General features: G+C 44.0%; 1 protein-coding gene across 1 annotated transcript in view; it reads left to right on the forward strand.

Annotated features, from left to right (window-relative positions):
* The window catches only part of TOGARAM2 (TOG array regulator of axonemal microtubules 2), a 42,578-nt gene extending 18,875 nt beyond the window's left edge, over positions 1 to 23,703 (forward strand). The window contains exons 10-19 of the mRNA XM_065401909.1: positions 808 to 949; positions 2,645 to 2,750; positions 5,433 to 5,668; positions 6,884 to 7,042; positions 8,067 to 8,184; positions 9,105 to 9,208; positions 10,001 to 10,199; positions 11,558 to 11,774; positions 20,869 to 20,955; positions 23,447 to 23,703. Of these exons, the coding sequence (XP_065257981.1) occupies positions 808 to 949; positions 2,645 to 2,750; positions 5,433 to 5,668; positions 6,884 to 7,042; positions 8,067 to 8,184; positions 9,105 to 9,208; positions 10,001 to 10,199; positions 11,558 to 11,774; positions 20,869 to 20,955; positions 23,447 to 23,703 (1,625 nt within the window). The remainder of the gene's footprint in view (positions 1 to 807; positions 950 to 2,644; positions 2,751 to 5,432; positions 5,669 to 6,883; positions 7,043 to 8,066; positions 8,185 to 9,104; positions 9,209 to 10,000; positions 10,200 to 11,557; positions 11,775 to 20,868; positions 20,956 to 23,446) is intronic.
* Positions 23,704 to 23,949: the final 246 nt, after the last annotated feature.

Raw genomic sequence — 23,949 nt, forward strand, 5'->3', positions numbered from 1 at the left:
TAAAATTTAAGATGACTAGTATATTCATCATCAACCACATTTGCTAACACTGAATCTCTTTACTTACAGTTCACATTTGGAAGGTTTCTAACCCTTATGGTTTCTTTGAAACCATAAGGGTTAGAAATTAATGTTTCCTATTAAAGAAAGCTTAGATTCTGCATGGTCTGTAAACAAATATATTTGATGAGACAAATGTATTCTACCCCACAATCCCTGATATATGTCAGTGGATAGCTCCTAAAGAACAGAAATATATACAAGACTCAGACATCTATGAAAATCCCTGAATAATCACATTCTCAACGGTATGTTAAAATATATATATGTGAATTTTCAGACTTCCATAACAAGCTGGTGTCCAGCGATAAGTGGTTGAAAAATCATAAGGATAGTATTATTATTAATTTATTTGTATTACTATAGCACCTAAGAGCTCTAGTGATGGACCAGAATCCTGCTGTGCTAGGGGCTAAATAAAATATGGTACTGTGAAAACCATGGGCTAGATCTTCCATTGAAATCAATGAAACTATGCTGCTTTATACCAGTTTAGGATGTGGCTCATATTTTTTGGTCTCCTAGCCATTAAAACAGTTCTAATCCTAAACTGCTGAAACTCATTAAAAATTAGACTGCCCATTTTAATGGTAGGAAAATTCAGACCAATAGCAATTTCAGCTAAGAAGTTAGAAGAGGCAGAAGACAAAATAAGCCACACAATAGAACCGTGGTTGCGACCTTAACTGTGGAGTCGTGACCAGCACCTGCCATATTGATATCTGTGTGTTTGATTTTTCCATACAGCTAACTCCCTGCCAGCAAACACTCTGGATTCTCCAGAGGGGGAGGAGGAGTCTGAAAGTGGGGAAGCCTTGGAGATGAGACCCTTCTCTCACCCGGAGCAAGGGCTGGTTGATGCTCTCAAGTGGCTCAATAGCAATGACTGGTAGGGAAACACTCCATCCTCAAGTCCCTCCTTCCCCTCAACATAAAGATGTGTGAGTGGTTGCCTCCTCCAGTGCTATGCTCAGTCTCTTTCAGGATCAGGGGCTTGGAGGGAACTAAATGAAGCCAATCTTCACAATGCAATTGCTTTCCAGTAGATATGAGCCAGGGAAAGCTCTACAGCCTGGTTCTCCTGCCCAGGCTGTAATGCTGCTGTGGCTAACAGCAGGTTAACGTCATTCATTAACCTTCTCCTTTGGCCCTTTGTGTAGCCACAAATAGTAGTTACAGAGAAGAGATAAAATTATAGGATAATCAGAAGGTACTCCAGCTAGAAGCCTGTGTTTCCTATGTATCATATCCCTGCCTTGACTCCCAGCCAAAGGAGATGGAGGCCACTTCAGCAGTCATAAAGGCAGAAGTAGGATTGGCCCTACAATTTGCAGGGCCTCAAGCTGCTGGGGGAGATGGGATTGAGTCGTCATGAATTACCTTCCGCTCTGGTCTCATTGCTGGAAGCATAGGGGAGAGAACTGGGCCTCTTCCCCTTAGCCTTGCTACTGGTGAGTGTGTGTTCATTTCAAAAACTGCATCCTCCCCTAGCTCTGCAAGTTATAGATCTGTGAGTGGGGCCCAAGCAATCAGTTGCATTCCTTGTGATTAAGGTAAACTCTAGGATTCAATGCATACTGAGAAGGGAATTGCTCTGCCTGTAGTCTCTCTAAGGCAGGAGTTTTGGGGAGAGGGGCATGGGGTGTGAGGAGTAATTTATTAGGAAGCCAGGATCCTCAGAATAAGAACTTTCCTCACTGCCTAACAGGGGCACAAACAACAATATGTAACTGATGATCACACTATACTGAAATTAGGCATAGAGAGGGAAGAGAACATTCATGGATTCAGAAGCTATAGAGCCATTTCTGATCTCAGCTACACCAGTGTAAATCCAGAGTGAATCCATTCAGTTCGGTGGAATTACTCCAGATTAACAATGGTGTATCTGAGGTCAAAATCTGCCACCCTGCATATGCTTGTATAAACACAGTTATTTGATTTTATTTTAAACCCCTTTACTTTAAACTTTCCCTCTCTCATCTGCTCCTCTTTCCTTCTCCCCGCTAATCCTCCACTACTTGCTTCCTCTTTTCTTTAACAACTCCCCCATACCCCACACAGGAAAAAATGAAGGCTTTCTCTATTAAGTTAAATCCATGTACCCCAGACTGTCAGAGGAGGCTGTGCTTCTTGTCATTCACCAATAGGTGGCACTGTTAATTCAGTGAGTTGAGTCCTGAAACAAACTGGCAACATCAATAAGGGTTATAGAAGAAAAATGCAAGTTGTCTCCTGAGTCTAAAGGGAGATGGAAAATCCATAGTCTGCCATGAAAATCTCTAGTTTTCTCAAGGATTGAGTCTATCATGTGGAACTAGTAAATCAATCATACACCTTCCTCCAGCTTAGGTCACTGGGGAATTGCACACACAGGCTACTGAAAGCATTTTTTTATTAGCAGTTTAAAAAACTAATAGGGAGTTTCTCAAACATCCAGCACCTTTGCTTTTAGTGTCCCACTTGTGTGGGTTCCAGAGTCTATCCCCAGGTTGCAGGTGTGTGAAACTGTGTTTAGCACAGTGCTATGCAAGACCAATGATTTGTCTCTTCTATGTCTGTCTGTTTTGTAATTGCCTCTCAGGTCACTGAAGGAGAAAGGACTTTTCAGCATCAAATGCCTGGCTACCTGCCATTCAGAAGTCCTCCTTTGTCGACTTCATGATGTTTCCTTGGCAGTTACCAGAGAGGTAAGAAATTTGTATTAAATGTATGCCTACACAGTGTATAGAATAAGTGTGTGTGTTTTATCTTTATTTAGATATTTGCAGGGGACTGGACTAGATGACCTCTCGAGGTCCCTTCCAGTTCTATGATTTGCTCTGTCTGTCTCTATAGCTATTTTTATATCTATATCTTTAGATCTCTGTCTGATATCTACATAGATAGATGTTGTGTATATATAGATCTGTCTATCCCTACAGCTGAATGCAGTCTCTCTCTCTCTGTCTCTCTTTCTTTCTCTCTCTCTCTCTGTTGCCTCTTTGAGTTAGGTATTACAATTATGCATTGTACAAATGGGGAAACTGAGGCACAGAAAAACTGATTTGCCTAAACCAGACTGCATCATTGTCAGTCAGGATTAAACTCTAGAGTTTTGGCTCCCAGGTTTATGCTCGACTCACTAGACCACGTTTCTTTCTCTCTCTCTCTCTCAGAGGTCCCTGCTGACCTTTTCTCCCTCTTTCTTCCAGTGCTTGTTTTTAGTGCCTTGTTCCATAGAAATGTTTTCCCTGCTGCTTCAGACACAAATATCTCCTTGCATATCCAGAGTTCTGGAGTATGTGTGTTGGACTCCATGAGCCAGACAGCACTGGGATTCCAGGGCAGTCATCCATGACTGCTCTGAACATCTTTACTTTTTATTTGATCAGTTAATTGAGAGATTTTATTGTGCCCATGTTAGACTCTTCAATGAGTTAAAAGCAGCCGCAAGTTCCAATTCAGCACTTGTTTGTGGCCTGCACAGCTGACTGTGCTATTACTAGGCATGGTTTGCCAAGCACACTAAACCTTCTTCCATCTGCAACAAACAATGAGAGTTGGCTCACTTCTGTAAACTCCGATCTCCATCTTCTGTCTGCAATACAAAGATCTAGCAGGCTTGAATAATAGGGGGTTAGAGGGCTACAGAGCTCATAGATCACTATGTTCAGATCTGCAGGATTCAAATCCCCCCCACCCTCTTTGAAATTCAGGGATGTGGGAGGCAGATGTTCAGATTGTACTTTTCAGCTCAGGCTCTTTTCTGATTCTTACCTCACTGTTATCTTTAGGAAGAGGTACCTTTTTCTCTTCCTTGCAGAGGCTCACATGCAGAGACATGGGTTCATCTTTCATTTCACTCTTGTCCCAGATTTTGCTTTCACAGTCCAGGAATTGCATTTTCTGGGGCCTGCATTGAACCCTTTATAGCAGGCGCGGCCAAACTTCCGGACCCTCTGAGCCACATACAACAATCTTCAGAAGTTCGAAAGCTGGGGCATGCCTGCTGGGTCTCAGAGCGTCAGCCCCGCAGGAGGCGCCTGCCCAGGCTTGGGGTTTCAGCCCTGCTCCTGCTGAAGCCCTGAGCCTTGGCACATGTTCCCTGGGGGCTGAAGCCCCAGCAGATGCCTTCCATGGGGCTGAAGCCTGAGATCCCCCCTCCCCACTGGGCAGAAGCTAGAGGTGTGTGAGGGGGACATATGGGGGTCACGTCCCCCCCCAATTTTTGCCAGGGTTTGCTGGCATCGTTCAGTCACATGGTGCCGCCGGGGCCCCTCCCTGCATGGCGGCTGCTGGAGCTGGCAAGCTGGGATCTGTGCCTTGGGTAGAGGCAGCAGCAAACAGCTGGGACCTGCAGGGAGAACCGCTGCTTTTGCTGCTGCCTCTCCCTAAGGAGCTAAAGCCAGAGGCCCCGCCCTGCAACTCCCAACTGTTTGCCACTGCCTCACCATGCAGAGCTAACACCTGGGAGCTGAAGGGACGAGGCCATTGAGGCAAAGAAGGGGTGTGTGCCTCGGGGCTGTAACTCAAGCTGTTGAGGGGGGCAAACCTTTAAATTGTGCCCACCCACTCTCAGCTGCACCAGTTGTGTTTGGCAGAAGCCCCTAACCCCACCACAGGGCAGAAGCCCTGAGCTTCCCACACCCCAAGTCTGGTAGGTGGAGAATGGGAGGGGGCCTCTGGGAGCCGCACTTTAACTATAAAAGAGTCACATACAGCTCACGAGCCGCAGTTTGGCCACTCCTGCTTTATAGTAATAACACAGGATATGAAGATGGCTAGAACCATTGGACCATCCCCGCCTTTGGGCAGCACCAATCTATCTTTCAAAAACAATGCTGTGAACTCTCAGCTGCTGATCCATTCCAGTCTGTGGGCTAAGGCTTTGTCATTAGGGCCCAATCCACAGTAATGCTGAGCACCTGGATGCCCACTGACTGCAGAGGGAATTAAGGGTGCTCAGCATCTTGCAGGATCAGATCTTTACAAAGCGCATTCCTCCAAAGTGCTTTACCAATCCTAATGAATCCTCAGAACATGACAGAGGGAAAAAGGGGTGGAGAGAGGGAGGGATTATTTTCTTCGTTAGCAGGTGGAGAAACCAAAGCAGAGACGTTAAGGGCTCAATACTTCCCCCTGTTGTTCCTTACTCCACAAGCAGTCCCATTGAATCAGGCCTTAAGTGATTTGCTCAAGCCTACAGAAGGAGCTAGTGTCAGAGCCAGGGGTAGTTTCGTGCTTCCAGTCATATGCTTAGACCAATAGACTATATTTCACCTTTGATGTGATATAAAACTCTGGTTTCCCCTTGGCCCCCTAGATACATGCAGGTAGATCTTCTTTCTAAGCTGACTCCTGTGTCCTACTCGTAACTCTTCCTCCTCCAGGTTAGCAACCTCCGCTCAAAGGTGTCTCGCTTTGCTATCAGCACTCTTGGCGAGCTCTTCAGGACCATGAAGAAGCACTTGGACCAGGAGGTTGAGGAGATTGCCCGGGTCCTGCTCCACAGGACAGGGGATTCCAGCGAGTTCATTCAGAAAGCAGCTGATCGATCCCTGGGCGTCATGGTGGGGAGTGTGACTCCCATGCGAGCAATGGCTGCCCTCATGGCCGGTGGAGTAAAGTATGTGACTCTTCCCTTGTCTGAGCTCTGCAATCTGACTACTTGCTTTGTGGGGAACAAGAGAGTGGTGGAGAAGAAGGAATTCCCTCTGCTCTGGGGTATTTCACTGCCACTACCCATTTACACCTCCCATTATCATCAGGTCACCACATTATGATGACCTCCCTTCTAGCACAGTCCATCAACATTGCCCAGATACTGTGGTGATGGGGATGTGATAGATCAGTGCAGGGGCCCTGTGATGTGCTCCCTCCACTCTCCAGGTGATGGGACCACAGGAATCCTGGTGTGTGGCCAAAACCAAGTCTCCTGCTTAATGACCATAGAACACTAATCATGGGGCCACTGGGACAAACCACACATCATCAGGGCATTATTAACAAGAGAAGCAGGGACCAGTCAGATGTATGGTTAGAGTGTACCCACAGGAGAAACTGCATGGTTTGGCAGGGACCTGCCACACAGGGTCAATTCCTGAGAGTCTCCCATCATTGCCTTTAAAAACTTCACTTTCAGTTCAAAATGCACAGCTGAGCATCACCAGAATGCCAACTTCAGTTCAGTGTGGCAGATTCTCTGGGTTTTGAGATACAGACTTTTGTGGGAACCACTAAGCTGGCACCACTTCAAAGTGATGGTACTGTACCTGGTGCTTTCAAACAGGTGGTATTCATTTCAGTAAATGAAGGTCTGGCTAAAACTGTTGGTGAGATACATGTCTGTATACCTTCTGCAGCCCTGAAAACATTAAAACACCAAATGCTCTGGGCATATCCAGGCAGAGGCTGTGTTGGTGAATATACTATAGCACTGTCCCTCATTGTGGTTTTAGGTCTCTGACCATTCAATGGGCTGCTGGATATGAAACAAGTTGGTGAACTAAGTCCAAATGCTAGTGCACCAATATCTGTGTCAAAGGCATAATTGCCCCTCCTATCCCTGTCTGCGTTGTTAATCTCAGCAGGAACCCCAAGGACCAAATGTGCCATGGAGACTGAATTCCCCTCTCACCCTTGTACATGGTCCATCTGTAACATAGTGGTTCTGTGTGTATGAATGGATACTGTGATCACTAATAGCAGGGTCCACAGAGAGGATAAGAGACCTGCTACTACCAACAATTAAGGAGCTCTCTCTTGGTCAAGTGGCAGAGGCCTGTGGTTTTGGAGATGAAGGGCCATATAGACATGTGCTGGTTTGATGTCTTGTCTTCAGCCATCGTAACCCCCCCGTTCGAAAGTGCGCCGCTGAACACTTACTGACTGTCATGGAACAGATTGGGGCTGAGAAACTTCTGTCAGGCACCAGAGACAACACAGAACTACTGGTCCAGACTCTGGTGAAGCTTGCTCAGGACTGCAATCAAGACACTAGGTAATGATGTCCCTTTCCCCTCGCAGACGCAGAAACCTTTTGTGATCAGTAGCTGGCAAAAAACAAACCATGACAATGCAAACTAATGTAAAACAAGCATAAGGAAAACATAATATAAAATAAGCATAAGGAAAGCATGCTTCCAGTGTATATACTGTTGGCTAAGGAAAGGTGCAGAATCCGTCTCTTATGGGTTATCGAGCAATAAAGATCCATTCAAGCATTTACATTGCATGAGACATCCTTTAGTCGAAAGGAATGCAATAGGACTAGTCCACCAATCAGTTTCCTTTGGCTCCAATATGCATATATGACTTCCTTGGGTATCTTTTGGGTGTTATGTAAAACTGAATCTTTCCCTGGCCACTTATGGTCATGGAAAGATCCCGGAGCATTTCTGGTAAGATTAGGGGTGCTAGCACCCAGTATCCTGGTCAAATTCTGGTGGTATTGAATCAATGCATTCTGCCTCCCTAAATTCCCCTTGCAGTTTCAATTGGTTGTGATATTTATCACTTTCCACCCTAACCTACTGTGTGCTGTTGAGCAGTTGCCATGTTCCACCACAGAGGTAGCTGCTCTTTGGTAGTGGATGAAAAAAACTCCTCTGCAATAATTTGTTAAAGCAGGTTAGAATCTTGCAAAATGAAAGCCTTTTTAAGGAAGTAAATTGTTATGACCATTACACATCCTCATCAAAGGAAAAATAGATTCCTTAATTATTTAGTAGATCTCCATAGAGTGAGAGGATATTTCCTCATTGCTCTGCTGCTCCATGGCCTATTGTATGCAGCAGGCAATATTGTATAGCGATGCCAATTTGAGGTAAATCTTAGTCTTTATTTATATCTCTTTTGAGGGGATAAAAGTCCTTACAAAGTGCCACTAGCTTGTACTGAACATGGAGAGCATAAAATTTCAGTTTCTTTTTGTAATCCCTACCTGCCTCCTGGATAGATAAATAAAATGGTGATATTTTGAGAGAAAATGTTCCTTCATTAATTTCTCCCCCTCCCCATGCTAGGTTTTACGGCCGGAAGATGCTGAATGTGCTGATGCCTCATCCGAAATTCGATGGGTATTTGAAACAGTCTCTCCCATCACATAACTTGCGAAATGTTATGGCAACAATAAAGCAGAAAGTAAGTGCTTAGTAGGAGATATATCTTCTGTTTATATGTACTGAGAGAGCCTATACATGATCATGCCCACCCCCCCCACCCCCCGGCTCTTCTGGTTCATGGAAAGGAACTGCAGATCCTGACCCAGTTTATCAGTTGGCAGTGAGGGAGGTAAAGTAGGTGGAATTATGGACACAAATAAGAAAGGAAAGTAGAAGAAAGTGGTCTCCCTCACATCCAGAAAGAAAAAGAGGGCAGGGGTGGGAGTAGTTCTCTTGAAAGTGTCAAACCTCTTTTTAATAGATAGGGGAGGAGATGTCCCTGGAAGATTTCCTAAAATAAGAGAAATGTGTCGCTGTCTTAATCGGAGCATATACCTACTCCAGTCAGAAAATACTACCTCTGCACTCATGTGCTGTGGAACTAGAAAGTGCTCCAAGAATCCCTACAGCCAGTAGAAAATCATCCTGATGAGCATGGGCTTTGTATTCATTTCTCTTCTAGAGAAGAACATGGGTTTGTCGAGGAGCTGGAAGAATGCCTCAGGTGGAATTCTCCCAGTATTCTGTAGGCCAAGGATACCTTTAGAACTACTAGGGGGGTCCAGCTGTTCCCAGAGTTACCTGCTCTGCAACAGGCACCAGTTTGTGACTGCAGTGGTTTTGCATGTGACCAGATCTAGCTGACTGTCATAGGGTTTTATACTGCTGCCCATCACTGTAGCATCTGAATGCCTCAGATTGATTAGGATGGCAATAGCAAAGTCTCCAGTGGATTTCAGGGCATCTCTGGCTCTTCTCCCTGTTTGGGCTATAAAACTCTCCGCTTTCCCATCTGAAGAACACGGATCCTGGCTCTAAGCTGTGTTTTTCACTGTCATAAGAAATCATTTCCCATCTTCTCTCGCTTTTTATAGATGCATTTTTTATATATATATATAGGGGATGGAAGACAATGTATCTGAACCTCCTTCTGCCAAAGGCCGCAGGGAGTCTAGGAACAGCAGCTTGACTGCCTCCCAGGACAGTCTGCCTTCCAGCGAAGGGTACTGAACATTTCTTTGTTACTATTTCATTATCTTTGAGGATATGCATGATGAGTTTTTAGCCTTATTCATCAATAAACTATCTCTAGGCTAGTCTGAATTTTTTGTAGCTGTTTATAAGGATCAGATCCAAAGAGAACATTACTGAGCCAGGTGGCTGCTGCTAATCCAATGGCAATGCCACACCTGCTGTGCTGGGGATCAGCGTTCAAGACATGAACTTGGTCCTTTTTGCTCCCAGGGCTGGCAGTGGAGCCACCAGTGTCTTTTCTCTTTTGATAACACAGTGGATTTGTTCCATTGTGTTCAGTGGTGGCAAGAAGAAAGAGAGCATAAGCCTCACCATTGTGTTTAGATTTTTTCCCAGGTACGAAAAATGGAATTAATGAGCCCCACTTATAAGGGACTAGTCCCCAGCCCATTGAAATCAATGGGAATCTTTCCATTAGCTCAGTGGACTTTGGATCAAGCCCTAAGAGAGAAATGGTCTGAGCACAGGACTGGGAGCCAGCACTGCTGGCTTCTAGTCCCAGCTTTGCTACTGATTCCTCTGGGTGACCTTGGGTAGATCGCTTTAACCCCCCTGTGCTTCAGTTTCCTAATTATAAACTGGAGATAATGTTAACTAGATGTTGCTTCCTGTAACAATACTAAGCTCTGAGGCTGAGTTATTAGAGCAGGCTCGCACTGTAACCAAGTGAGCAGGAAGCACCCTGAGGCTGTGTTTGTCATTGTTGTACTGAGAACGTTGTTACCCAAAGGTGACATTGAGTTTTTCTGTCCCAACGCCAGGTCCAGATCAGACACCCTAGCACCAGCACAGCCAGTGGTTCGTCGCTCATCTCTCCGTAGTGTGGAAGCGATGGAGCAGCTCAAGGAGCTGAACAAACTCCTGATGGCCAAGGAGTTTCAGACACGAATGGAGGGAGTGACACTGCTGGTGGAGCATTGCAGGAACAACCCCCAGTTCGTCTCCGCAAACATTGTCCAGGTCTCAAGAGCCTTTTCTCTTGTTCCCTTTCCCCATGTATCCTGCCCAGGCTGCCCCCAGTACAATCAATTCCAGCTATCTTCACCCTCCATCCAATTAATTCAGGCCAGGCTGGCACACCCTTACTCAATACAGTTAATTCAGCCCCTGCCTCCAATACAGTTAATTTAAGCCTGGCCCTACCTTTCTGCAAGGTTCCACTGCTGCTGCCCCCAAGAAGGTCTTTGCAGCTGCTGCTGCTTATGGCCCTGCTGCTTTCTGCCTTCTCCTCCCCTCCAAAGAACAGTGAGAGGGAGCCCAGCTGCCCAGAGCTGCTCACTGTTTTCCAGGAGTGGAGTGGGGCGGTTGGAAGGAGTAGGCTGGGCTGCCACATTTTTCATAAGAGAGGGTTGGGAGATGGGTATGGAACCTCCTAGCCCTGAAGAGCGCAGCTCCAGCTTTGTGCTCCCCCTTTCTCTTCTGTGGATAATGTAGTGGCTCAGCCTGATCACTTCCTCCTCACCTCTCCTCTACCTGAAAAAACCTGTCAGCTCCTGGGCTCCCATACTGGGACCCTCTCTCTGCCTTTTGAAGGGAAGGGCAGAGGGCTCAGAGCTGGAAGAAGAGGGTCTCTTCTCCTCTTCTCCCACCCCCACCGCCGCAGGGAGCTGCTGCTGCTCTCTGTCCCAGGGATCACTGCCTGAGAATGTGGTGGCAGTGGGACAGGGAGTCAGAATCTGCTCTAATGAGGAGTGCACACCTGAGAGGCCTGCCTGTTAGAGAGACTGATCAGACCCCAAACCACTTCTCAGAGCCCTGCACTCCACCAACCCCAGGTTTTGGGAGGGTTGGATAAAACAAGACTTGGATCAGAACCAACCCTAGTTTGGCAAAGCCAGAGCTACCCCCAGTTTGTCTCACCTGTCTTCCCAAACTCTGTTATTAACTGGTAATTGTGATACTTCTACCCAAGCACTGAAATGACTCAAAGGAAGGTAAATGTGGGGACCTTAAAGAGATTGGCTGCTCCCTTCAGTAAAAGGATTTCTGAACTTTATTGAGGCGGGATAATAAGTATTTTTATCCCTCCCACCCAACCCCTCCCCCCCAAATCCCCTTTCCCTAACACATTGGAAAATGAGAAGCTATTAAAGAAGCTAGAACCTGATTCTGCAAACAGTACTGTACATAGTGCTCACTATTGTGAGCAGCACATGGAAGTCCGTGAGACTTCTCACAGTAGTAAGTGTTGACCTGGTATGACGTGTTGGCAGGATCTGGCCCATATTTTTGTGCTTGCTGGAAGCCTCTGATTCTACATTCCCTGCCAGCCCCAACAGTGATATACATCCTGATTTTGCTTTTTTATTTTTGAACAGATTTTTGATGCTTTTGCCCTGAGACTTCAGGACTCCAACAAGAAAGTGAACCAGCACGCGCTAGAGTCCGCTGCCTCCATGATCCCTATCCTCAAAGAGGGTTTACACCCGGTTGTGGTCTCCATGGTGACGGTTGTCACTGATAACTTGAACTCTAAGAATTCTGGGATTTATACTGCAGCAGTGAGGGTGCTGGACACAATGATCGCTAACCTAGGTAATATTTACTACTTCCTGTTTCTACCGTAGATATCCCATCGTGTGATACCTGCACAATTGCTGTTGCTCCATCTTGGAGTCAGAAAGCCACTTCTGGGCCTCAGATCAAAAATTTCAAAGTAGTCCCTTAATTACCTCATTTGGCTGATGAACTCCACTCTGGTTTGAGGGAATGCCCAGCAGCTGTAGGGGTGTCCCTTAGCCTAGCAGCTTAAGTGTCCTGACTGAATTCTTCTAAATGGCTCTGTAGATGGATGCTGTTTTTCACCAAAAACATGTGTCTGGCTGCATTTCAGTGATTCTTCTCTCCTGTTTATGTTCTTAACCATAAACCACGCTCACAACCATAAACCGCACTCACAACCATAGCATCTGAGTTCTTTCCAGAAGTGCATGAAGTAATGTGACTAACATCTATCATGTCTGGTTCTTTCCTTCTCCCCAGTGAGAGATTGTGTAGGGATTTTTATTTTTATTTCATGTAATATATTATATGTCTGCTGTGCTATGTCTATATTACCTCAGGCAAGATCAGAGAAGTATGCCTTGTGCTTGGAGTGGGAGATGGTGTGGCTTGTGGTGTTTCTTAGTTTTTGCAGGACTTTATTCCACTGTCTTGGAGCAGCTCCTGGGGAAGTTCTGTCCCCTGTACTGATGAGCTTTACCCTTGCAGTGGACAGTTCAGCTGTACCTGGGGGTGGGAGTCCTGGAGTGGGGTCCTACTCCCAGAATTTTATATGATCTTTTAAGGTGTCCTGGACCCAAACCATTGAGTGCCTTAAAGATCAGGACTGAGATCTAGAATTTGACACGTTACTGTATTCTGCAGCAAGCCAGCGCAGTAAGGAGAGATCAGGTGATGGATGCCTGGCACAGATTGTGCCTGGTCCTGCATGCGTGTACAAGGGTGGGGTGGGCTGGAACTGCCTTCAGCCCCTCTTTTGTGCACCTGTAGAGGGACCAAGCACAACCCCCCCTCCTCAAGTGCAAAGACCAGGGGTCTCTAGTGTAATCAGGGATGCTAGAAACCCCAAATGGGATTGGCAGGAAGTGAGGCCATGACACAAGCCCCGTCCCCACCAGTTAGTTAAGCTGGCCTATTGCAGGGGGTGCAGAGTGCACTTTGCACTCTTCCAGGGTTGCCCTAGCATTCTTAGCGATATTGCACCTGCCTCACTTTCATTTCCTCTAGGTGCTCCTGCTGGGGTGGTGCACCTCCACACTGCCCCTTACAACACTCTTAAAGCCACAACGGGTCCCACAGCTTGGAAAGTGCTGTGAGATCCCTCTACATGAATCTCCTCATCCTATATACATGTAGATTGGTGTCATTGTTCTACATATTAACCTCTGAGTGCAGAGTTTTGGGGCCACACATTGGGACTCATTCTCTTGCACTATCCCTCTCACAACTGATCTCAGATGCGCAGCCAGTATGTACATCTTAGACAAACACAAACATCCATCTCATGCTGTCTCCCACCCACCACAGCTCTCAATCCACCATGGTCCTAATTTTGGGATGAAAACCCACAATGAAGGAAGAACAAAAGGAAAAACAGTAATATGGATCAATGTTTTAAAATGCTGTAAGATTAACTTTTCCCCCCTCTCAGCTAATATTTTCTCTCATCTCGGTTTCATGAGTCAGCGTTTCCTGATATTAATTATTCACAACAATAAATGTGAGCATGGAGGTCCGGATATCTGTTGGGGGTGGGATATGGAGTTTTTGCCTCTAGGACACTAGTTCAAGTCAAGCCCAAGTCAATAGGGAGTGAAAGTTGTTACTGTCAGATGGCTGCCTGATTGTCTGTATGGACTGATTTTACTCGTCTGACCCATTTGCCAGTGGACAGGTGTTTACATCACATTTGGCTTCCCTGCTGGTAATTTCATTAGGGAGGGTTAAGACTGAGGGCCGGTCTACACTAGAAAATTAGATTGACCCAGCTATGTCGATCAGAGATGTGAAAAATCCACACCCCCGAGTGACGCAGTTATACTGACCTAACCCCCGGTGTAGACAGTGCTAGGTCGACAGGAGAGTGTCTCCTGCTGACATAGCTACCGCCTGTTGTGGAGGTGGATCTTTTCAAGTGTAGAGTAGGCCTGCCTGTAGTTAAGCGGACCTAAATCCCTATGTAGGCAGCGCTAGGCCAACAGAAGAATTCTTCCATTGACTTGGCTACCGCCTCTCAAGGAGGAGGTTTTAATACAATGATAAGAGTATCCTAGATAGCCTGAATGGGCCATAGAGACTGAATTACCCACTCAACCATCTGGGTTAGGGTTGAGATACCTTGCCAGTGGATGGGGGTGGGTTGGGGTGAAGTTTGTGCTAGCACTGTTTTTGTTGTGCCTGTTCTGTCAACAGAGGCTTTCAGTCTCCAGGTTTGTCAGTCTGGCATATTGTTAGCAGCACCAAATTCGTACATGAAAATAAATAAAATATGAGATCAGAGCAGATGTGTGTGTGATGAGAGACGAGTTTGAGTCTGAAATGAGGGATGTCCCTTGTAATGAGGGTCACTAAGAGTTTTACACATTAAAATAAAACTGTTTCCCTTCTGCAGAGGCACAGTCTTATACCTTGTACAGGACTCATCTTCACACCATGGTGGACTGCAGTTTGAGTGAGCTATGAGTTCCACACAAAATACTGGAGTCTTCCGATGATGCTAGGTTTGCAAATCACTCACTACATGATGATCCGAGGTGCTGAGCACCCATATCTTCCATTGACTTCAACTGGAGTTATGGGCACTCAGCTCCTCTAGAAATGAGGCCCTTAGCCCCGGATCCTCAAAGGTATTTAGTCACCAGCTTCCAAGAAGAAAGGGGTCAGAGTGGCAAAGCTTGAATCTGCAGCCAAATTTCCCCAACATGTTAGAATTCATTGGATCTGGACTCTTAGTTTGGTTTGTTATAAAGCTGGGGCTAAGCAGTAAAACCTGGTACTGAACATCCCTAGAGCATAGGGACAAAGGAGTGCATGGATTTTGAGGTCGTTTCTGGCCCATCTTGGTTTCCCAGGCAAGTTGCTTTGATGCAGATCTGAAGGGGACCTTGACCCAGCAGAGCTTCTGCTGTACCGCCTCCTAGGAAGCTCTAAATTATGGGCCTTGACTGGTTCCTTCTCCTCTCTTCAGTTCATAAATATCTTCAACCCTTGCTCTTCTTTTTTTTAAATGAAATTTATGATTTGCCAAGTTCCTTACTAGAACAAACAAGTATAAATCCAGACCTAAATGATGGCTTGTTCCAAATGTTGTTCTGTATAGGGCGAGATTACTATTGCCAATAACTACATAACCAAGGCCTGTTGTAAATTCCCTTGCCATACAGATTTATGTCAGCTATAGAAATACTGCACTGGGTGAATATGCCTGAAATATTTAGAGTGTTCAAGAGGCAGGCCTTAGAATGGAATTATTAACTCTCTTTGCACCAGCGAGCCAGAGCTCTTATATAGCTAATAGAATTTGCTCACTGCTTGCCTGTCGCTGTTCCTCTGTGAAGGGAAATTGTTTAGACCATAAGGACAAGATTGTGTCTGAGTGTAAAGCAGAGAGAATTGTGTGAGGTCAGTACCACTGTGTTCTGGCCTCTCCACAGTAGGTGGTGGACCTAGACCCGCTCTCCACACCAGCCAGCAGAACGGAGGTGAGCATATGCCTCACCCTTGTATTACGGTATCCAGCAGCCATGATCCCTGTTGGTCTTGTCAGGTTCAAGTATATTGTCTCTAGGAGCTTCTCCTCTCCCCCTCCCACCCCAGGCTATGTCTTAAATGAAACACCGTAACCTGTAAGCACTGGCAAGTGTCAGTGCTGGAGCTGTGCAAAACACATTTGTCTATGTTCGTGTAGGTTTCAACTAGAGATGAGTTCAAGCTGCAAAGTTTTTTTAAATATTTTAGATCCAGGCTTTCGGTTCTGCCCATCAGACAGATATGAGCCATTTGCAAAATTCAGATCCAGAACTGGATCTTATACACCCCAAAATTCAAAGATCCAGGATTTTGATTGGGATTAGGGCTGTCAAGCAATTAAAAAAATTAATCACGATTAATCGCACTGTTAAACAATAATAGAATACCACTTATTTAAATATTTTTGGATGTTTTCTACATTTTCAAATGCATTGATTTCAACTACAACTCAGAATACAAAGTGTACAGTGCTCACTTTATATTTATTTTTGATTACAAGTATGTGCACTGTAAAAAAACAAAAGAAATAGTATTTTTCAATTCACCTAATACAAGTACTGTAGTGCAGTCTCTTTATCATGAAAGTTGAACTTACAAATGTAGAATTATGTACAAAAAACCTGCATTCAAAAATAAAACAATGTAAAATTTTAGAGCCTGCAAGTCCACTCAGTCCTACTTCTTGTTCAGCCAGTCGCTCAGACAAAAACGTTGGTTTACATTTGCAGAAGATAATGCTGCCCTCTTCTTGTTTACTATGTCACCTGAAAGTGAGAACAGGTGTTTGCATGGCACTATTGTAGCCAGCGTCACAAGATATTTACAAGCCAGATGTGCTAAAGATTCATATGTCCCTTCATGCTTCAACCACCATTCCAGGGGACATGCGTCCATGCTGATGACAGGTTCTGCTTGATAACAATCCAAAGCAGTGCGGACCGACACATGTTCATTTTCACCATCTGAATCAGATGCCACCAGCAGAAGGTTGATTTTCTTTTTTGGTGTTTCGGGATCTGTAGTTTCTGCATCAAAGTGTTGCTCTTTTAAGACTTCTGAAAGCATGCTTCACACCTCATCTCTCTCAGATTTTGGAAGGCACTTCAGATTCTTAAACCTTGGGTCGAGTGCTGTAGCTATCTTTAGAAATCTCACATTGGTACCTTCTTTGCATTTTGTGAAATCTGCAGTGAAAGTGTTCTTAAAATGAACAACATGTACTGAGTCATCATTCGAGACTGCTATAACATGAAATATATGGCAGGATGCAGGTAAAACAGAGCAGGGGACATATAATTCTCTCCCAAGGAGTTCAGTTACAAATTTAATTAACACATTATTTTTTAATGAGTGTCATCAGCATGGAAACATGTCCTACGGAATGGTGGCCAAAGCATGAAGGGGCATACGAATGTTTAGCATATCTGGCACCTAAATACCTTTCAATGCCCGCTACAAAAGTGCCATGCAAATGCCTGTTCTCACTTTCAGGTGACATTGTAAACAATAAGTGAGCAGCATTATCGCCTGTAAATGTAAACAAAGTTGGCTGAACAAGAAGTAGGACTGAATGGACTTGTAGGCACTAAAGTTTTACATTGTTTTGTTTCTTGAGTGCAGTTATGTAACCAGGGGCGGCTCTAGCTTTTTTGCCGCCCCAAGCACGGCAAGCAGACTGCCTTCAGCGGCATGCCTGCGGGAGGTCTGCCGGTCCCGCGCCTTCGGCGTATCCGCCGCCGAATTGCCGCCGAATCCGCGGGACCAGCGGACCTCCCACAGGCAAGCCGCCGAAGGCTGCCTGACTGCCGCCCTCACAGGGACCGGCAGGGCGCCCCCCAGGGCTTGCCGCCCCACGCACGCACTTGGAGCGCTGGTGCCTGGAGCCGCCGCTGTATGTAACCAAAAAAAAATCTACATTTGTAGGTTACACTTTCATGACAAAGAGATTGCACTACAGTACTTGTATGAGCTGAATTGAAAAATACTGTTTCTTTTATTATTTTTACAGTGCAAATATTTGTAATAAAAATATACACTTTGATTTCAATTACACAGAATACAATATAAATGAAAATGTAGAAAAACATCCAAAATATTTAATAAATTTCAATTGGTATTCTAGTGTTTAACAGGGCGATTAAAACAGAGATTAATCACGATTTTTTTTTTTAGTTAATCGCATGAGTTAACTGTGATTAATTGACAGCCCTAATTGGGATTGTAGTGGCAATCCCCGTAGAGTGAATCAGGCCCCTTGTCTTTAAATATTGTCACCTTCACGGTTAAAAAACCATGTGTGGCAAGGCCTTACTACTTTCCTAGCCTACAGGAGGTAAGTTGTGTGCATGCCCCAATCACTCTGCTAACTCCTATATTTTGGACCCTGGATGCAGCTGGGAAACTCTGGTTGTTCACAGGCATCAAAATATGAATTTTAGGCAGGATTTTCCCATCTACCACCTTTGATGATCCCGGCAGCAATGCAAAGTGCTTACAAAATTGCTCAGTAGCCTATCGTAAAATTATTGCTCTTGAGACCAAAAATCCACCTGGAAACAAACTGAATTGGCTCTGAATAATCCCCAGCACAATTTATCTACTTTTATTTTGACGTCTAGCTTGGAGAGTCCCCAGTTTTTGTCTGAAGGCCATAAATGGCCCTGTACCTTTTTCTGTCCATTATCGGTGAACAGAACACAATCCATCACCATTTAAAGGACCCAGCACGATAGGTTGGGGGCTAATCAGGCCTTTATGGTGATGGGGCCTAGAATATGGAACTCGATCTTCCCTGGCATCCACCTCTCCCCACGTTTAAAACACTTTAAACCTTTCTATTCCAGAGGGTTTTTTTGTGTGTTTGGGTTTTTTAATTTGACCCCCACTTTGTCCTGTATTTAATTTTTTTGTCCTTTTTATAAATCCTTGTGCTTCGGGACATAACCTCTAACCAACAGAGATTGTTTTTCCTTATTACATGAGTTCCGATAGTGTTTAGATATGCTCCAAATGAACTTAGGGCCCTGTTGTATTAGGTGCTGTGCAAACATAGCTAGAGACAGTCCCTGTCCCAAAAAGCTTACAGTTTAAATAGACAAGGCAGACAAACGATGAGATAAAGGAAGTATCATTATCTCCATTTTACAGATGGGCAACCGCACCAAAATTGCCCCGATTTAACTAAATCGGGTTCTAAATCGACGGAGTCAAACTGGGGCAATTCTTCAGTGTGGACACTTAAATTGGTTTGAGTGCCTAAGATTGATTTGGGCTTATTTCAGTTTGTTACAGTACACTGGACTAGGGGGGAGAATTTCAAAGGCACAAATGACAGGTGCCTAATTCCCATAGGAGGTCAATGGGAATTGGGAGCCTAACTCTTCTCTCAGGTTTTAGAGTTGCAGCCGTGTTAGTCTGTATTCGCAAAAAGAACAGGAGTACTTGTGGCACCTTAGAGACTAACAAATTTATTTGAGCATAAGCTTTCGTGAGCTACAGCCCACTTCATCGGATGCATGCTGTGCAAAATACAGTAGGAAGATATATACACAAAGAACTTTGAAAACCTCATTCTAAATGGACCACTGGTCTGATCTGGTGTGGCAAGTCCAGTATATACCTATGATTTTTTTTAAACCCCTTGGCTGGTTTTACTTGTTAAGCTTTTACAGGGACGCCTTTATATTTGTAAATGCATTTTAAGTCATTTTTACTATGCTATATATAGCGCCTCGAGCCTTCTGCCAGGATAAATCACAGGGAAGGAGGACTCATTATAACAAACAGTACTAATAAGTATCGTGTTAATGATATAACATCAGGTCTCCAAGGGAGATTCCTTCTAAGGAGACTGACACTGCTGTACTGAAAATGACATGAGAATGCAAAGGAATCATCTCATCATATTTAATACTGTGGCTAACACTGAGCTGCCTGTCTTGCAACCAGTAAACCAATCTAGTATTTATTGGATAGAGTCAAAGCTGAGTTACTGAAAATAGCATCACCTGCTGCGTTGCTTTCTCACTCCCAGCCTCCATTTAAAGCTGCCCTGTGCTGCAGGCAGTTCTGAGGTAAAGCTTGTATAAATTGGTTGTTGACTCTTGCAAGCTTGCAGTGTTTCAAAATTTTTAATTGAGAAGAGAGCATTGCCTGTAAACTTAGCACCTTACAAAATGAAGGGGTCCCAACAATAGTTTTAACAGTGAATGGAAAAGCTTTATTGAGATCAATACTAATAACTAATATTTTGCACTGCTATAACACCTTTCATATCAGGATTTCAAAGCAATTGTTTCAAAACAGCAACTGACATGTAACCATCTCTGTCTGAGGGGAACACAGCAACTATTTAACAGCACATATTAATACCACACAACAGTTTAGGGCTGGAAGTGAAGCGTCTATTTGGAATTTTTGAGGGACAGAATGTAATTACCAGTGTTGGAATTTAGCCAGAGCACCAGTGCCAAATACCCCTGTTGTCTGCTTGCAAAAAGTACAATGTGATCATTAATGATCTCAGTTTTATGTCTCATACAAAAAATGGCATCTATAACAATACTGTGTCCCTTAAAACCGTGTTGGGGCTTTGGATCAGTGTTGATACAGAAGGAAGCATGTTACCTACAGACCCATCACCCTCACTATTTATGGCATCTAGATGTTCCATGGAGGTAGCTCATCCAAATACTACCATCCAAAAACAACTCTGCCAAGCTTGTCAGAACCAACAGAACCAACTATTGTAGGTCACTTTGTGCAGTAGTTTTAAAACAACAGCCAGGATCCTAAATCAATCACAAGCTGTGGATGAAAAGTACATTCGACAACAAAATATTGGGAAATCAGTTCTTCTTTTACCTCCCTGCCAAGATCTGAGTTATTGGGTCTGTTTCTCTCTCTTTTTCTGCAATGGCTCTTGATATCACAAGCACAAGTTGCAGATGAGGTGGTGATCAGATAATTTGTTCTTGCAGGGACAACACAAAATCTTGTGCTGAGTTCTTGGCAAGTAAGTAAAGGAGGAACTGATTTTAAATTTGTACAGATGTTCACTGAGTGTAAAAATCACTTCTCTGCAGAAATAAAACACAAGGCCTATGTGTCACCTACATCCCATTTAAACTGTGAGGGACTGATTTAGTTGGGTGTGGGACTTGTGCTAGCACTCTGCACAGTGGTGAATTTCACACATGCTGATGTGGGATCAGGAACTTTTGTTCTGAATTTGAAACCATCCCACGTTAACGTCAAGAGAAGATTAAATGTACCCCATATTCTCTGAAATTTGCTGTATTTTAGAAGGTGCAAATATTTTCTTTGTTGTTTACAATCTCAGAAACAAAGATCATGAATGTGTCTCTGTCCCTTTCAGATAATGCGTTGCTTCTACAAGCATTTGCCAGCAGAGTGCATTTCATCAGTGGTCGAGCCATGCAGGACATCACGGAACACCTATCAGGTAACAAACAGCTCAGCTGAACTGGACTTTTCATGATTCACTTGGATTAAATTCAAAAAAGACTCTTGGGAAATGACAGATGTGAGGAAATCCCCTATGCATTTACAAAGCTATAGCCCATGGAACAGCAGGAGGCACTAGGCCTGTTCCTCCAGTGCCCTGCACCCTGTGAAGTCAATTACACCTGTGTAAAGTGATTGTAAAATGCTCCTGCTCTGATCTGGTCATGTATTACATACACTTTGCACAGGTGTAAACTACTGTGCAAGATGCAAGGCAATGGAGAATTGGGCTTTCAGAGTCTAGTAATGAATCATCGATGGGAGGTCTCAAAATTCTCTCCTAAGAAAGAGAAACTACAAGTATTCCGGCTGTCTCCTGAACATTTTTAAAAGGGTGGCAGTGTGAGATCAGGGCTAGGCCCACAGGTTCTGCTTCCTTAGACAAATGTCTATCCCTGACAGCTTACGGACACCCACACCCAGCTATGGAACATTTTGTGGTCACTGATATTTTTCTATTCTTGGGGTCTGTTTTGCCTCTCTGACAAAGAGCTCTGGGGGAGGAGTTCTCTTGTGGCAAACATTTTGGGCTGGATCCCACAAAAGCTGGGACTACCAGCATGAGTGCAGACTGTTCATGTGAATAATGGTTGTTGCAAGGATGTCCCTCCCTGTGAGCAGGCACTTCCTTCCTGACCCTGCAGGCTATCTGCTTCTACCCAGAAGCATGACATTGCATTTCCATTATTTCAATGTGTATAAATATAGTCTATTTCCACATCAGCTAAATCCTACAAGCTAAAAATGCTGCTGTTTCTTGACCTATAATCACAGCTTATGTCCAGTGGCAGCCAAGAAATGGCAAAATCGATCTTCTTGATGTACGCTGAAAGCAGCCTAATTATAGCCTTGCTTTAATTAGGGCTAAATCTACTGCTAATTATTCCAGCTTCTTTTAATCCAAGGTTTAATAAGGTTTGCTCGTTCATTACGACTCTCTTAAGGGCATCCATGGCAAACCTAACAGGGCCTTTAAAGGTAATTTGCATAAAGTAAATCTCTGTACACACAGAATTGAATTCTACAGCAATTTAATATCTCTTTTTGCAAATAAAGCATTTAAATATAAATTGGGGCTAGTTTAGAAAGAGCAGATGTTCCCTCTGGGATTTATTGGGAACAGGCAGCTCTCTCTTCTAAACTCTGTGGTGGCCACTACATTTAATAGCATCTGTGCTCTAATTATCTCCTTTTTAAATGAGGGACTGTAACCCTTTGCTGATTTATTACGGTTGCTTAAGTATTATTTAAGGCTGATTTTTAAAAAAAGTGAATTTAATGCTGGTGAAAGGTGCCAGACTTACAGTGCTGGGAATATGAAATTGCTTTAACCACAGAATAGCAACGTATGCTTCCCTCACACTATCACCAGCTAATGTGCCTCAATTTACCTCTATCAGACTGAGAATTCAGTCTCCAGGCCATATCAGTTCTTGGCCTCTCTGTGGAAACTGCCAGCAAAGATGCCAGGTAGTGTCATGTTTTTGTTTGTTTTTAATGTAGCCATCTGTCCAATTCAGAAAGTGAATTGAGATCTCATCTCATGAAGGGTGAAAGGAAGAATTGTCTAGTGATCCTTTATCCTTCCATTTGGGAGACCTGGGTTTAATTCCCTGTTCCACTACAGCCTTTCTGTGTGATCTGGGGCAAGTCACTTATGCTCTATCTGTGCCTCAGTTTCTTCTCTCTAAAATGGTTCTAATAGCACTTTCCTACATCACAGGCATGTTGTGAGGATAAATATATTAAAGATTGTCAGGCACCCAAACACTGATCATGGTGGCTATATTAGTACCTTAGATAGCTAGACATCTTGAAATTTGGAACATTCATTATGAGTCACTAAGTACAAGAAAAATCTCAAATTAGACTTTCCCATCAGAAGCTCCAATAAATCATCCATCTTTCTGATCGGATTTTAGTCCCGTGGCTTAGAATTTTGAAATTTAGTACAGACATTCATTATGGGCCACTGAGCACAAGGAAACCCCAAATTAGACTTATGTTTTTTTCATCAGAGTTCACCAAAAGGTCAACAGTGTCTCTTATTGGAGTTCAACCATACAAGAGCCCTTTTGAGCTATAATCTTGAAATTTGGTACAGCTATTTTAGACAGCTGATTACTGGAAATAGAGATTTGACACTTCTATCATATGTTATCAAAGGTTCATCAGTCCAACAGTTTACAAGAATTATATTAATTACTTCTTTAGGGCTGTCGTGTTCAGCATGAGGCCTTTGATTTGGAGAAATTAAGGTAATTTGAGGTCAATAGTTCTATTTAATGGATAATATTTCAGTTTGCTTATAGAGAATTGTACGGTTTGCATTCAGATTCCAGACAGCAGTCAGAAACAGTTTTGAGGAACTAAAAATAAAGATGGGCTTCCATCTTGATTGTTAAGATGCTTTATCTTCTGTCCTGCAGCGCTTGTAGCTTCTGTCTACCCTCGGAAACCCCAGGCTGTGGAACGTCACACCCTGCCTGTTCTCTGGTATTTCCTGAACAACATGATCGGAAATGGGGTGTTACCTGGTAGGAGCGGGAATGTCAGGACTGTGGTCTGCAAGCTTGCTAAAAGCCTGTACAAAGAGATGGGACGCAGCCTAGAGGATCATGCTTCCAGCCAACCACAACATGTGATAAAATCCCTCCGGGACCTTTTAGACATGGAACTCCAGTGAAGGAGGCCCAGTAGCCTCCAGGACAGTTTACAGTGTGGCACTTGATGGGGTGGATAAATGAAGTGGTGGACAAATGAAGTGGTGGACATTATACTGGCAATGATTTTATTCTATGTTTTTGGAGAAAGGAATAAGTTTATAGATCCAGATGTATATAGTATATTATGAAGTAGAATTAAACAAATCACGTATTTTTATAAGGTTTTATTTCTTCAGCATTTGTTCCTGAGAGGTTTTACATAGATC

The sequence above is a fragment of the Emys orbicularis genome, chromosome 3, assembly GCF_028017835.1.
Source record: "Emys orbicularis isolate rEmyOrb1 chromosome 3, rEmyOrb1.hap1, whole genome shotgun sequence".
Taxonomy (NCBI): Eukaryota; Metazoa; Chordata; order Testudines; family Emydidae; genus Emys; species Emys orbicularis.